General features: G+C 39.9%; 1 protein-coding gene across 3 annotated transcripts in view; it reads right to left on the bottom strand.

Annotated features, from left to right (window-relative positions):
- ABCB1 (ATP binding cassette subfamily B member 1) overlaps positions 1–13,927 on the bottom strand; it is a 79,185-nt gene that overhangs the window by 28,652 nt on the left and 36,606 nt on the right. For all 3 annotated transcript variants that reach the window (XM_036328301.1, XM_036328303.1, XM_036328302.1), the window contains 7 exons: positions 8,180–8,351; positions 5,952–6,065; positions 5,691–5,801; positions 5,388–5,513; positions 5,081–5,284; positions 3,652–3,822; positions 1,175–1,336 (listed from right to left, as the gene is read on the bottom strand). In XM_036328301.1, the coding sequence (XP_036184194.1) occupies positions 1,175–1,336; positions 3,652–3,822; positions 5,081–5,284; positions 5,388–5,513; positions 5,691–5,801; positions 5,952–6,065; positions 8,180–8,351 (1,060 nt within the window). The remainder of the gene's footprint in view (positions 1–1,174; positions 1,337–3,651; positions 3,823–5,080; positions 5,285–5,387; positions 5,514–5,690; positions 5,802–5,951; positions 6,066–8,179; positions 8,352–13,927) is intronic.

Below are 13,927 nucleotides of genomic sequence, written 5' to 3'. Positions count from 1 at the left end.
CCAGGCCTTCAGCACCCTATTGTCTGTGTCCATGGGTTATGCATATATGCATATAAGGTCTTCGATTGATTACCTCCCACTCCCCCACCCACTCTCCCTCACCTTCCCTCTGAGATTCCACACTCTGTTCCATGCTTCCATGTCTCTGGATCCACTCTGTTCATCAGTTTATTTTGTTATTTAGATTCCACATATGAGTGCATTCATGTGATACTTGTCTTTCTCTGACTGATCTATTTCACTTAGCATGATACTCTCCAGGTCCCTCGATACTGTCTCAAAGGGTAAGAGATTCTTCTTTTTTATGCTGCGTAGTATTCCATGCTATAAATGTACCATAGCTTTTTTTTATCCACTCATCTACTAATGGGCACTTGGGCTGTTTCCAGATTTAGCTATTGTAAATTGTGCTGCTATGAACATAGGGGTCATACATTCTTTCTGATTGGTGCTTCAGGTTTCTTAGGATATAGTCCTAGAAGTGGGATCACTGGGTCAAATGGCAGCTCCATATTTAATTTTGGGGGGAAACTCCATACTCTTTTCCATAATGGCTGCACCAGCCTGCATTCCCACCAGCAGTGTACTAAGGTTCCCTTCTCTCCACATCCTCACCAGCACTTGTCATTTGTTGATTTGTTGATGGCAGCCATTCTTACAGCTGTGAGGTGATACCTCATTGTCGTTTTAATTTACATCTCTCTGATGATCAGTGACTTTGAGCATTTTTCATATGTCTCTTGGCCAGTAATATCAATTTTAATTACATATTTTATTTAACCTAATGTATTGAAGACATTAGCATTTGAGCATGTAATCAGTGCAGATATTTATTGAAATATTTTGCATTCTTTTGTATTAAGTCTTCAGAATCTGGAATGCATTTTCTGCTTACAAACACTTCAATTCAGATTAACCATTATTCTGCTCAACAGCCACATTTAAACCTTTTTAGACTTTTCTTTAACTTTCTCTAATAAGCCTTCTTTATTTTCCCTCCTTTAAAGAGAAATAAGATATCTAAAACAGTGGTCTTATCCTAAATCCCTCAAGTATTTTTTTTTTCCTCACTTCTCAAGATAATCAAATCAACTTACCTTTACTTATAGTACTAAGCACAGCAAAATCAGTGTATACCTGAGGTACTTTAGGAAAATCTGGAGGTAGACTGTACCTGCATTGTGACAAGTTTGAAGTAAATGCCTTTCTCTTTCATGAGTTCATCATGATTTCCTTTCTCTACAATGACTCCATCATCAAAACCAGCGATGACATCAGCATTACGAACTGTAGACAACCGATGTGCTATCACGATGGTGGTCCGACCTTTTCTGGCCTAAAGAGAGGAAAATTTGTCTTTTGAACACATGAACAATTTTAGGCAAAAATTTATTCATTCAACTTGTGTTTACTGAGTATCAATGCCTTGCACATTGTAAAACCATCCAAGCTATATAATGTAGTCTCTGGCTTTAGTAAATATACAGTCAATTGATACTGGCTTAAATGATGCTTTATACTTATAATAAAGATAAGTATAAATATGATAGTCACATGTTAATATTATGTACACCCCTAAGTTTACAGTTTAAGGGCTTATTCAAAGTAAAAAACTCTACAGCTCAGGCATTGGCCAATCAGAGCAGATACAGGCCAGGGTGCCACACTGGTGCACACTAGCAATTTCACAGGATTTCTGGAGGATCGAGACAGACAGTAACTAGGAGGCAGCACAGTCCAGACAGACTTCAGCGTCACATTGATTTCACCTCATATCTTAGTTCTTCCATTTATGAATTCCAGTGTTTTATCCAAATCTGTTAACCTGCGTGAGGATCAATTTATTCAAACAAAAAATGGGGATGATAATAGTACCCATTTTTTTTAGAATAAGTGTGATACTAAATAAAATAATGCACATGAAGCATTGTGACGTACACACAGGAAGTTCTAAGTAAATGATACTTTGCCTAGGTGAAGCACTATGGAAACACTGAAGAGCTATAGATAATTTTAATGTCAATCTCATTGTTATTTTAATACTAAACACAGCCAGATAACCAGAACTTGTATGAGATTTCTTTAGGTTTTGTAACTTTTCCAATGCTTATGATATTTGGTACTCTATATTTTCCTTTTGGAACTGGCAATAAAAATCTCAAAAAAAATTACCAAAAAAGATATCAAGATCAATATGAGAAAAAGTGGAAAACTCTAAGGAGAAAAATACATGTAGGAAAATTAGGTAGTGGCACCAAAAAGTAGAGAAGACAATGGCTCTCAATGCTTTGGATGTTTTCAAGGAAAGGATAACAAAAACGTGTTTTTAAATTTTTTAATACTTTTTTGTTGATTTTTAGAGAGAGAGGAAGGGAGCAGGAGAGAGAGAAATATCGGTGTGAAAGGGAAACATCTATCAGCTGCCTCCTGCAAGCCGTCTATGGGGGATTGGGCCCGCACCCTGGGCATGTGTCCTGACTGGGAATCGAACCAGCAACCTTTCAGTGCATGGGAAGATGCCCAACCAACTGATCCACACCAGTCAGGGCAGCAGAAAGTATTTTTAAATGCAACCTTTTAAAATAGTTTTTATTTATAAGTTAATACTATTGTAGAATAATAAGAAAGCACAGATGTGAAATTACAGATAACCAGAGCGAAGGCGGAAAACACCACACAATTTTTATAACCTTTTTCCTCCCTCAACAATCTATTAAGCACAATGACAGGATGTTTAAAGGAACATGCAGTGTTGTTTTATTATTAGAGAGGGGAAGAGTTGGGACAAATACAAGTTCATCTTTGAATTCTACTGTGACACTTCCACTCAGAGTGCTTTTGGGTTAAAAGGTCTCCACATTCCTCGTCCTCACGGAGCTGGCCTGGTTACGCTGTATGCCAGGGACACAGCACCTAGTGCCTGGCACAGAAGAAGCACTCAAATCCTCTTTGGTGAATGAGTCACACCAACTGAAGAATTGGAGGAAGTTAAAAATCCTGTTGCTAGTCAAGGACATTTCATGGTCTCTCTCTGGGGGATAAGAGGTTTCTCATTTCGCATGGAGTCTTCATTAAGCCTTTAACATCTTGGAAATTAAACGTGAACCTTCGGATCATATTTCTCTCTTGTCGACAAAAGTAAAAACTCACAAAACCTCAATAACAGGTTTTCTCTAAAACTACATTTTCAAGATTACAATAAAGACCCATTTTCCTTTGAGTCTGTATTTCTCATTGTTTAATTTTAAAAATGTGCAAGTACCTTTTAATGGAAGTTTATTCATTTCTATTTAAAAAAATAAATAAATAGAAACGAAACAAACAGATCCAGAGGCCTGATTATTTTATTTTGATAGTGGAAGGAATCACTTTAGAAGCGGCTGAAAATTTACTTAAAAAAAAAAAATAATACTAAGGCCCTGGCCAGGTAGCTTAGTTAATTAGAGCATCGTGTTGATACGCCAAGTTTGTCATAAGAGAATCAACCAATGAATGCATAAATAAGTGAAACAACAAACTGATGCTTCTTTTTCTCTCTCTCTACCTTGCACTCTCTCAAAAGAAATCAATAAATAAAAATACTAAGAATAACTTATGGTGAGATGATCTTACACTTATGAATCAGGGTTGTTTAAATTGAGGCTCACAGACCTTATCCAGAGCCGCCTGAACCACTGCTTCACTTTCAGTGTCCAAGGCAGACGTGGCCTCATCCAGCAGCAGGATCTTGGGGTTGCGAACCAGGGCCCGAGCGATGGCGATTCTCTGTTTCTGTCCGCCACTCAGCTGCGCCCCTCTCTCTCCAACAAGGGTGTCAAATTTCTACAGCAGAAAACACAGGATGATTTAGCAGAAGCACAAGCTATCTCAGCTCCCGTTTTAAGATGGGAAGGAATCCCCTAGACCAGTGGTCGGCAAACTCATTAGTCAACAGAGCCAAATATCAACAGTACAACGATTGAAATTTCTTTTGAGAGCCAAATTTTTTAAACTTAAACTATATAGGTAGGTACATTGTTATTAACTTAATTAGGGTACTCCTAAGCTGGCCTTTGCTAAAAACGTCCTCAATCTGATTGAGGTATGTTCGCTGAGGGCGACCCCTTCCAACTCTCCCATCCACACTCATCTTGTATACTTGTTTCATCTATCTCCTTTCGTTCATCCTCTCTATATGTCCAAACCATCTCAACATACCTTTCTCAATCCTCAACACTACATCTTCTTTCACTCCACAACGTTCCCTAAAATTAACTTAATAAACTTTACTTAAAGTTTTAAGTCATCTTCGCACTGTCACTGTACATGTGTGCCCGCACATGGTATTTTGTGGAAGAGCCACACTCAAGGGGCCAAAGAGCCGCATGTGGCTTGTGAGCCGCGGTTTGACGACCACTGCCCTAGACCAGTGGTTCTCAACCTGTGGGTCGCGACTCCTTCGGGGGCTCGAATGTCCCTTTCACAGGGGTCACCTAAGACCGTCAGAAAACACATATATAATTACATAGTTTTTGTGATTAATCACTATGCTTTAATTATGTTCAATTTGTAACAATGAAATTGGGGGTCACCACAACATGAAGAACTGTATTAAAGGGCCGCGGCATTAGGAAGGTTGAGAACCACTGCCCTAGACCATGCCAGCCTCACAGGTAATACAATCCAGTTCCTTAAAACTTATCAATAACCAACCTGCCTTTTCAAAAATATGACTGGCTGCTAGAGCTTTAAAATCTGAAGTCGTCTGGATTTCCCTTCTTAGAAGATTCCTCCAGATCACAGTTTCCTAACTTGTTAAGCATTAGGTCAGCATTCTATTCTCTGAACCTCTAGCATGACAAAGATCAAGAAGGACTTACGCCCTAACCGGTTTGGCTCAGTGGATAGAGTGTTGGCCTGCGGACTGAAGAGTCCCAGGTTCGATTCCGATTAAGGGCATGTACCTTGGTTGCGGGCACATCCCCAGTAGGGGGTGTGCAGGAGGCAGCTAATTGATGTTTCTCTCTCATCAATGTTTCAAACTTTCTATTCCTCTCTGTAAAAAAATCAATAAAAAATATTTTTTTAAAAAAGGACTTACATTAGGCAGTTTCATGATAAAGTCATAGGCATTGGCTTCCTTGACAGCTTTCTCAATCTCATCCATGGTGACATTTTCACGGCCATAGCGAATGTTTTCAGCTATTGTGGTGGCAAACAGCACAGGCTCCTGACTCACCACACCAGTAATTTCCCGCAGATGCCTCACGTTTATGGTCCTGATGTCCTGTCCATCGATACTGACCTGAAATGAAAAGTGTGAATTTTATTCACTGTGGCATTGTAGCGTGTGGTCTGCAATGGTACTGTGATCGCTGCAGCATCTAGCCCAGCCAGCGCCCTCTCACCATGCCCTCCGTCGGGTCGTACAGCCGTTGCATCAGCTGGACCGTGGTGCTTTTCCCACAGCCGCTGTTCCCCACCAGGGCCACTGTCTGCCCACTCCGAACCTGCAGGTTGAGACCCTTCAAGATCTAGCAGGACGAATGAGAAATAAACTTATTAAGAGCAATGCACAGGACTATGAATGGACAAATGAATTCAAAATGAGGTTTAAATATTCACAGTCTTTTAAAGTCTCTAAAGGAAAGTATGAGAAATTCTTTATTCAATACATCATTGAATCATTAATTAGTCATTTATCATTGTACCTTAACTTCTTTTCGAGATGGGTAACTGAAGTGAACATTTGTGAATTCCAAATTTCCCTGAATATTATCTGGTTTGTGCCCATTCTTCGAATAGCTGTCAATGCTTGGCTTCTAAACAGAATAAAATACCAGAAGATTTAACTAGGTTACAACAACTACTTTGAGTGACATTTGTGGAGAGTTGGAACAAGTGATAAAGAAATCTACTTTATCACTAGAAAAACTTTTAAATATCTGGGTAAATAGCCAGCGGAGACTTACATTATCAATTATCTTGAAGATTTCATATGCTGCTCCTCTTGCATTTGCAAATGCTTCAATGCTTGGTGACGCCTGCCCAATGCTAAAAGCCCCAATTAACACCGAGAAGAAGACCTGAGAAATGTGAAGGGAAATCGTCAAGTTACCGAGGTCCTGTTTAGACAATTTTTTTATACTCTTTTTTCTTAATACAACTTATTAAATTTTAAAATGGCAAGGCAACATATAAATACTGGGTGTTAAAAATATCTTTAAAAATATTTTTAAATATTTAAAAGTTTAAGTACTTTTCAACTTAGAATGCAGGGTTAGTCTTACTTGCTCAGTGTGTAAATTCTATAGGACCAGACTATTACTAGTATAATAGAACATTTTAATATTTCTTGAATGGCCAAGAATTTTGGTTTAGATCATCAGCAGAGGATAGAGGAAATAAACCCTAGTAGGAGACACACAAGGTCTAGGTCTGAATCCTGGGCTAAGCACTAACTGGCTATATGTCTCCAGGCAATTCTTCTAGAGTTTCTGGGTTTCAATTTCTTCATTTGCAAAAACAGGCAAGATTTTATTTTCCATACCCAGCAACCTTAGAGCTGGTGTATCAAATGAAACAGTATATATAAAAATATCTTGTAAATTATAAAGCACACACACCTAAGGCATTACTCTTTACCAGGTTGTCTTCCCCCCATCCCCCTACCAAACTGTGTTCTCTTTGAGGTCTGGTAAACAGTGTTTTATTTTGCCCAAATCAGTGTCTTATGGATAAAGACCTGGCTTTGACTTTGTTTCTCATCTGGGTTAAAGAGAACTAATGTCACCAGTCCTTTCTTTCTAAAACACACAGTAATTTTAGTCCCCAAGAATTTACATACAAGGAATGTTGCTAAGTGATTCTATATTTATTTTATCAATTAGTCCTTACAACAATACTGCCATTTATATTTGGCAAAAGAGGTAAGAAGGCTTGAAAAGTCTGTATTTGGCCGCCCCAAATCTTACAGCTAAAAGTTATAGGCTGGAATTTGAAACACGTCGGCCTGAATATCAAATCCTGTGCTTGCTCCTACTCTTGATGGTTCCAGTTGGAAAGGCAGATCTGTGTTCAGTGAATACTGCATTTAAAGCTGCCTATCTACATCACAAGCAAGCAGAACACTTCTCTTGCCAACCTAGGCTCACCCACAGTATCACTATCCTAATAAAAGCTTTTTGGTTAAAACCATTCTTAACTGAAGAGCCCTATACATTGTGGGTGAGGCAACAGTCTGAAAAAACAAGAGACACAATTATCAGATCCACACTACCAACCTGTTTCCTGAGAACGGGAACTGTTTTTAAGGGACTCAACCAAATAGTTGGGTCTGTCATTTACTGAATATAGGTACTTTTACTTAGCCTGTCAAAAAGGGACCAAGTGACACATCTAACAATATGTACTTTATTAGATCAAAATGCAGACTGAGCCAGGCCAGTCTGTGTGGCTCATTTGATTGAGCATCGTCCCAGGCACCAGGAGGCTGTCAGTTCAATTCTCGGTCAGGGCACATGGCCCCGTTGTGGGCTCGTTTCCCAGTAGGGGGTATGCAGGAGACAGTCAATTTATGTTTCTCTCTCTCTCCCTCTCCCTTCCTCTCTATGAAATCAATAAAAACATTTTTTTAAAAAGATGTAGATTGAGCTTGGTTAGTGAATAGTTCATTGTCTTTAAATACAAAAGGATAGCATCAAATGGCAAGCCTTCTTTCTATACTTGTACAAAGATCTATATGGCAGAGAAACTCCAAACAGCACATTCTTTTAGGAAGAATAGCACTCTATGCTTCCAAAAATTCGTTTGCTGTATTAGCTGTCATTCAAAAGATCCTGAAAAGAAGTTCAAGTGTATTTTGCCATTTATTGTTATGAATAGTAAATCAGAAAATAAAAATAAAGTGCTTAGCATAGCGTATGGCACAAAGAAATAATCTCAACTAATGAAAAGTTTATGCTATAGAGACGGGTGATGTTAGTATAACGTAGGCCACAGGATAGACTTTTCAAGGGGGGTTACAAAAAAGACAAAACTGGTTGTTGAATACATCTAATTTCCTTTTTAACCTAATAGTGCATGTCTGTGTTATTCATTCCTTCTTCAAGATATATTCTCCAATAGTCAAGCCAAGACCACACTGCAATCTCATTGGCATTTTAAACAGTGATTCTTTTCTTAATATAATATCACTTACAGTGAGTACTTTTCCAATAGAATATTTTCCTGAAAGGACCAAGGAGGTCCCATACCAGAATGCCAGAGCATATGAAGCATAGATCAGCAGGAAAGCAGCACCCATAGAGATGTTGGCCGTAATAGCTTTCCTTATCCCAATTCTCTTAGCTTCTTCTAAATTTTTGTTGTACCTGGGAGGAGTAACAAAAATGATCACATATACTCATAAACATGTGAAATGGGTCAATATAGCATGATGCTTGTTGACGATTTAGAATGTGCCCAGCCCCATGGTAGGTGTTTTACACATATTTTCTCTTTTTTTCCATACATTGACCCTAGGATGTTAGAACTATCTAATCTCTTTTTGTAGAAGAGGAAACTGAGTCTTACAGAGATTAGTTGGTGGGGGAAGTCTTCTAAAAGCCCCTTCTCTGTTGGCCTAAGCAACAGTGAAATAAGTGGAATAATAGTTAGCAAACTTCTAACACTGGCATTGTTTCATACACAAAACAAAACAGACACTATGAACACTGTACTTTCCCTTACAATCTGCATGCTTTTAAAATGTATTAATAATCCGAAGATATAATGCTAGATGGTGTTCAACATTAAGTAAGTCCTTTAAGTCTCTGAATATTACAGAAGCTCTGGAGACAGTCTGCACCCCATCCTGCATCCCTGTGTGTCTACTAGAAGAACCAACTGAAAGAAAAAAGTGAGGAAAAGGGTGAAGAAATAAAATGGAGTCACTATGGTCAAGCTGCTAAAACATTCAAAGCCAGTAGGCTGAGGCATGAAGTGTTTCTATTCCTGCTTTAACGAGCCGGGAAACGAAAACTTTTGAACTTTCCAGTCTTGCTTCAATGCCCAGACATTTACTTAACTGCAGATAACCCTCTGACTATCCACAAAAGAACTCGGGACAAGACCAGACCTCCTGGTGCCTATCCTCCACACCAAGTAGCATCCATCATCCAGATAACCTGACATCTGACTGGTAACAGTTCTGGGCCAATCGTGGGGCTAAGAATGCAGGGCTGATTATTCTCAAGGATGTGATTTTTATTATAAGAACTCTTAACTTTTCTTTCCTCATCAGAACACTTCTGGGGTTTTGCTTCGCTGTGTTTCTAGTTTGCATACTATAAGAACCAGGAATAAATCTTAGTCATTTATTTCTAGCAAAGCCCCCAGAATCTTTTGAGTTTGTTGGACATAGGTGTAGGAGCATTTTGAGAGCCGTGAATTGTTATGTAATACATTTTACATTTAAATAAACTATGTAGTTTATCTTATTTCCATTGACATTTATTTTAAAAAATCACTGACCTGAAAAAATGACCAGGCTTAAAAATCCTATCTAATAATAGACAAACATGGTAATTAACCGTACCTTCGACACACTTCCCATTGGCTAATCAGGGTGATATGCAAATTAACTGCTAACCAAGATGACGGCCGGCAGCCAGGCAGCTGAAGCCAACATGAGGCTTGCTTGCTCCAGTGATGGAGGAAGCCAAGGTTCTCTGCCTGCCACCACCCAGCTCTGAGCTGCACTCTAAGAAACAATGTTGCAATTATAGAAGCTAAACAAACCCCAGAAACCTGCTTTCAGCCAGCCGGGCCTCAGAGCTGGAGTTGCAACAGTGTTTCAATTATAGAAGCCAAACAAACCCAGATACCTGCTTTCAGCAGCCGAGGTCTCAGAGCTGGAGCCGAACCTCAGAGCTAAAGCCGGCTCTCAGTTCCAGTGACAGCTATAGAAGGTAAATAAATTCCAGCATAAAAAGAAAAAAAGAAAAAAAGGAGAGGTTGGGAGCTTCAGTCACCCGCCAGCCTGAAAACGGCCCTCATCCCCTCATCCAGGCTGGCCAGGCACCCAAGCGGGACCCCCACCCTGATCCGGGACACCCTTCAGGGCAAACCAGCGGGCCTCCACCCATGCACCAGGCCTCTTTCCTATTTAGTAAAAGGGTAATATGCAAACTGACCCTAACAGTGGAAGGACTGGGAATGACTGGTCACTATGACACACACTGACCACCAGGGGGCAGACACTCAATGCAGGAGCTGCCCTCTGGTGGTCAGGGCACTCTCACATGCTCAGCCACAAGCCAGGCTGATGGCTGCCAGTACAGCGGTGGTGGTGGGAGCCTCTCCTGCCTCCTCAGCAGCGCTAAGGATGTCCGACTGCAGTTTAGGCCTGCTCCCTACTGGCAAGTGGACATCCCCCGAGGGCTGCTGGGCTGCCAGAGGGATGTCTGATTGCCAGCTTGGGGCCAATCCCCCAGGGAGCGGGCCTAAGCCAGCAGGTGGTCATCCCCTGAGGGGTCCCAGACTGTGAGAGGGCACAGGCCAGGCTGAGGGAGCCTCCTCCCCTCCCCCCCGAGTGCACAAATTTTTGTGCACTGGGCCTCTAGTATATAATAATCCCTCATTATGTATCAGTGTCCCCTTTCTTACTCTTTCTACACATTGCCTACATCCTAGTTCCTCAGTCACCGCTCCCAACATGGTCATGTCATGGCTGCCTGCTGCTTGAAGAAGGGGCTCTGGCCTGGTGGCTCGGGTCACCCACCCCAGGCCTCAAGGACTGAGAAAATAAAAATCTCAGCACACTGAGGACCTTGTAACCTGTTCACAGCACAAAGGTCTCTATTATATTAGCCAAACTTGGAGAATACCCATGAATACTTCTCACAGAAAGTACAGCAAATTTCAACTGATTATTTCAAAAATAATCACTCTGGAAATAAGATAAACCATACAGTTTATTTAAATGTAAAGAGTATTACATAGCACTTCAAATTATACAAAAGAGGGCAACAGCAAGGAAGCAAATAAAAAACAAAAATAATGTTGGTGTCCGCTGATAAGATTTTCTTCCTTCAGTTCTAATGATGTAAAGCTCTCTCCCAAACGTTAATTCTCATACTTTTTAAACCCTTGGGGAGCAGTGAATATCTGATGTTAAAGTGAAAGGAGATGCTGTCTGTAACTTCATCTTCATTTGAAAGGAACACAACAGGCTATTTTGCTCAAAAAGACAGATGTGGAGATAAGATCATGGGGACCAAATTTAAAGTAAAGAAAGGATCTTTGAAAATATAGAATCAAGGTAATATTAGTAGGGAAATAGGACAGATTATAATTAAGCTTTAAATCTGTTTTTATCCTCTTAATCACAACGCCCTGCAGAACTTAGACCATTGCCTTATGGAAAGGAGTTCATAATTGTGATAAAAGAACTTACTTCCATATAGAATTCATATTTTGAGGTCTTTAATCTACAAAAACATGGACCATTTAAATGTTATACTAATTTTCTTTGGATGTTTGTTCCATTCGCATGTACAGAGTGGTTCAAGCCCTGCTTGGATGGAAACATGCATTCTTTCCTGGCCTCACGACTTTTTTTAACCAGCTACTCTACTAGGTGGGAAAGTCTGTCGAATGAAATTTACATGGCCCCCATGTTCGCCGAAGACCAAATTTAAACAGAACTTTATGGTGATAAAATAGTAACATATTATTAGAGTTTCTTCCTCCAAAAATGTCAATCCCCAACTTGCCAGTTTTAACCTTTGAACAAAAAAATTATCTTTGAGAAAGATGTTTCAATGGTTGATATATATATATACACACACACACACACACATATATATATATATATCTATGTATCTATATATATATGTATCTCCCACTTCATGAGTTGATCTGGGGTGAAAAGTACTACTAAGCATAAATTATACGTGATTACATTATTACATGTAAGGAACTTTAACAATTATGACTCACACCCTGTTATCTCCTTTATTTCAGTTCTTGCTTACCGAGAGACTAATGTAGAAATCTTTCACTGATGTCGCATGGGGCCAGAGGAAACATTTGCGTAGGAAGAAGCAACAAGGAAGAAAATCATTTAGATACCAGAAAAGATAAATGAAAAAACAGAAAGGGGTAAGGAGGGAAGGGGGGAGACATAAACAACACTCCTTTTACTTTTTGATTAGCATTTCCATAAAAAATGTCACAATACAAAATCAGCTATTAAATTCACTAAAAGCATTAGTATGAAAATGGTAATTAAAGCAGGAGTTCCTAAAATGGAATAAAGTTACACAACAAAAACATTGATATTTAGAAAAAAAATCTTCTTCTTAAATATTATAAAAATATTTACCAGCCACTTCCAAGAGCAAGGAACAATTTTTTTATTTTTTTTTTATTGCTTAAAAGGAACAATTTTAATTAAGCAAATAAAAAGCAACACTAATAGATAAACATTTGCAAGACACATGCAGAGAGAAAAAAAATTTAATTAAGGAGAACAAAACAATTCTCTACTAATGATTAAATTCATTTTAAATCCTGGTTAATTTTCATTTTAAGTTTCCTCCTGCACCTGCTAATCTGAAGAGGGAGACTGAGAGACCTTAGTTGCTTGTCTATTTGGAAGCAGAGAAGGGTAGGGGAAGAAACTGAAGGGTTATATTTGGTCTCAGAATAGTTTTATCAATTCTACCACCAAATTATATCCCAAATCTATGTACCAGTCACCCATCTCCGGGCAGCAGTCTCAATAAGGCCACAGTAAGCCCTCTCACCTGGACCACTATTGAAGCCTTCCCACTAGCCCACCTGGCTCTACTCTTTAACTGCTCTCTTCTACTCACCAGACCAATTACAGACAGAGAAATAATCTATAATAATAAAAGCGTAATATGCTAATTAGACCAGACGTCCTTCCGGACATCCTTCCAGACAAAGCCAGGGCTGGAGGGAAGCCAGCCCAGGTCCCAGGTGCCAGAGGGAAGCTGGTGCCAGCAGCTGGAGGAAGGGAGGCCTACTCTTACCTTCAGTCCAAATCAAGCCATGAGGGAAGAGGCAGAGCACCATGACAATGTGTGACGCCAAGTGTGCCCCTCACCTGGCCAATAAGCCTGTGAGATAAAGCATCACGGTCGTCGGGCACCCGCACGGATTAGTACAGAGCACAGGAAGGCCTACTCTTGCACGATTTTCGTGCATCAGGCCTCTACTTTTAAACATGATGTGGACACCCGTTCCCTTCTTTAAGATCCTCGACCCCTTCTCTATGCCCTTGGAATAAAATCCTAATTCCTCATCACAACTTGCAATTCCCCACGTTATGGCCTGACCCACCTTCAACAGCTTCTCTTATCACAATCTCCCCTGGCTTAGCTGAGCTCCAGCCACAGGAGCCTTATATTTCCTACAGTCATTGCCACCTCAGGACATCCAAAAGCCTCTACTATCCGGGCCCTCACCCGGGAAGGCCATTTCTCATCCCTTCCGTCTCAGCCTAGATGGAACCTCCTCAGAGATGCATTCCTGACCACCATATTTAAAGCAAATTTGCCCTCCTCACCTTCATCAGCACACTCTTTGATTAGTTCACTGCATGTTTTAAAAATCTATAATCTGATTATTTGATGTCTTTCTTATATTCCTTCTTACTTTCCTTCCTTCCCTTTTTTTCTACCTTACTATTTTGACTAAGGATCACATAAGGGCAAATATCCTCTCTTTCTGATTCATTGACAATCCAGAGCCTAGCACAGTGCTTGTCATGTGGTAGATGCTGGTTAAATTTGTTGAATAAATGAACTTTTAAGAAATGGGCAAGCTGGAAAGGACCTTAGGCCTTCAGGTTATAGTCTTAAATCAACTCTTAATCTCAGACAAAACTAATTTCCAATTTTCCAGGGGAGGTTGTTCTTTCAAAGATACATCCCAGTAA

The sequence above is a fragment of the Myotis myotis genome, unplaced genomic scaffold (genome assembly GCF_014108235.1).
Source record: "Myotis myotis isolate mMyoMyo1 unplaced genomic scaffold, mMyoMyo1.p scaffold_m19_p_11, whole genome shotgun sequence".
Lineage (NCBI taxonomy): Eukaryota > Metazoa > Chordata > Mammalia > Chiroptera > Vespertilionidae > Myotis > Myotis myotis.
Note: the sequence above shows the minus strand (reverse complement) of the source record. Positions and strands in the feature narration are given on the sequence as shown.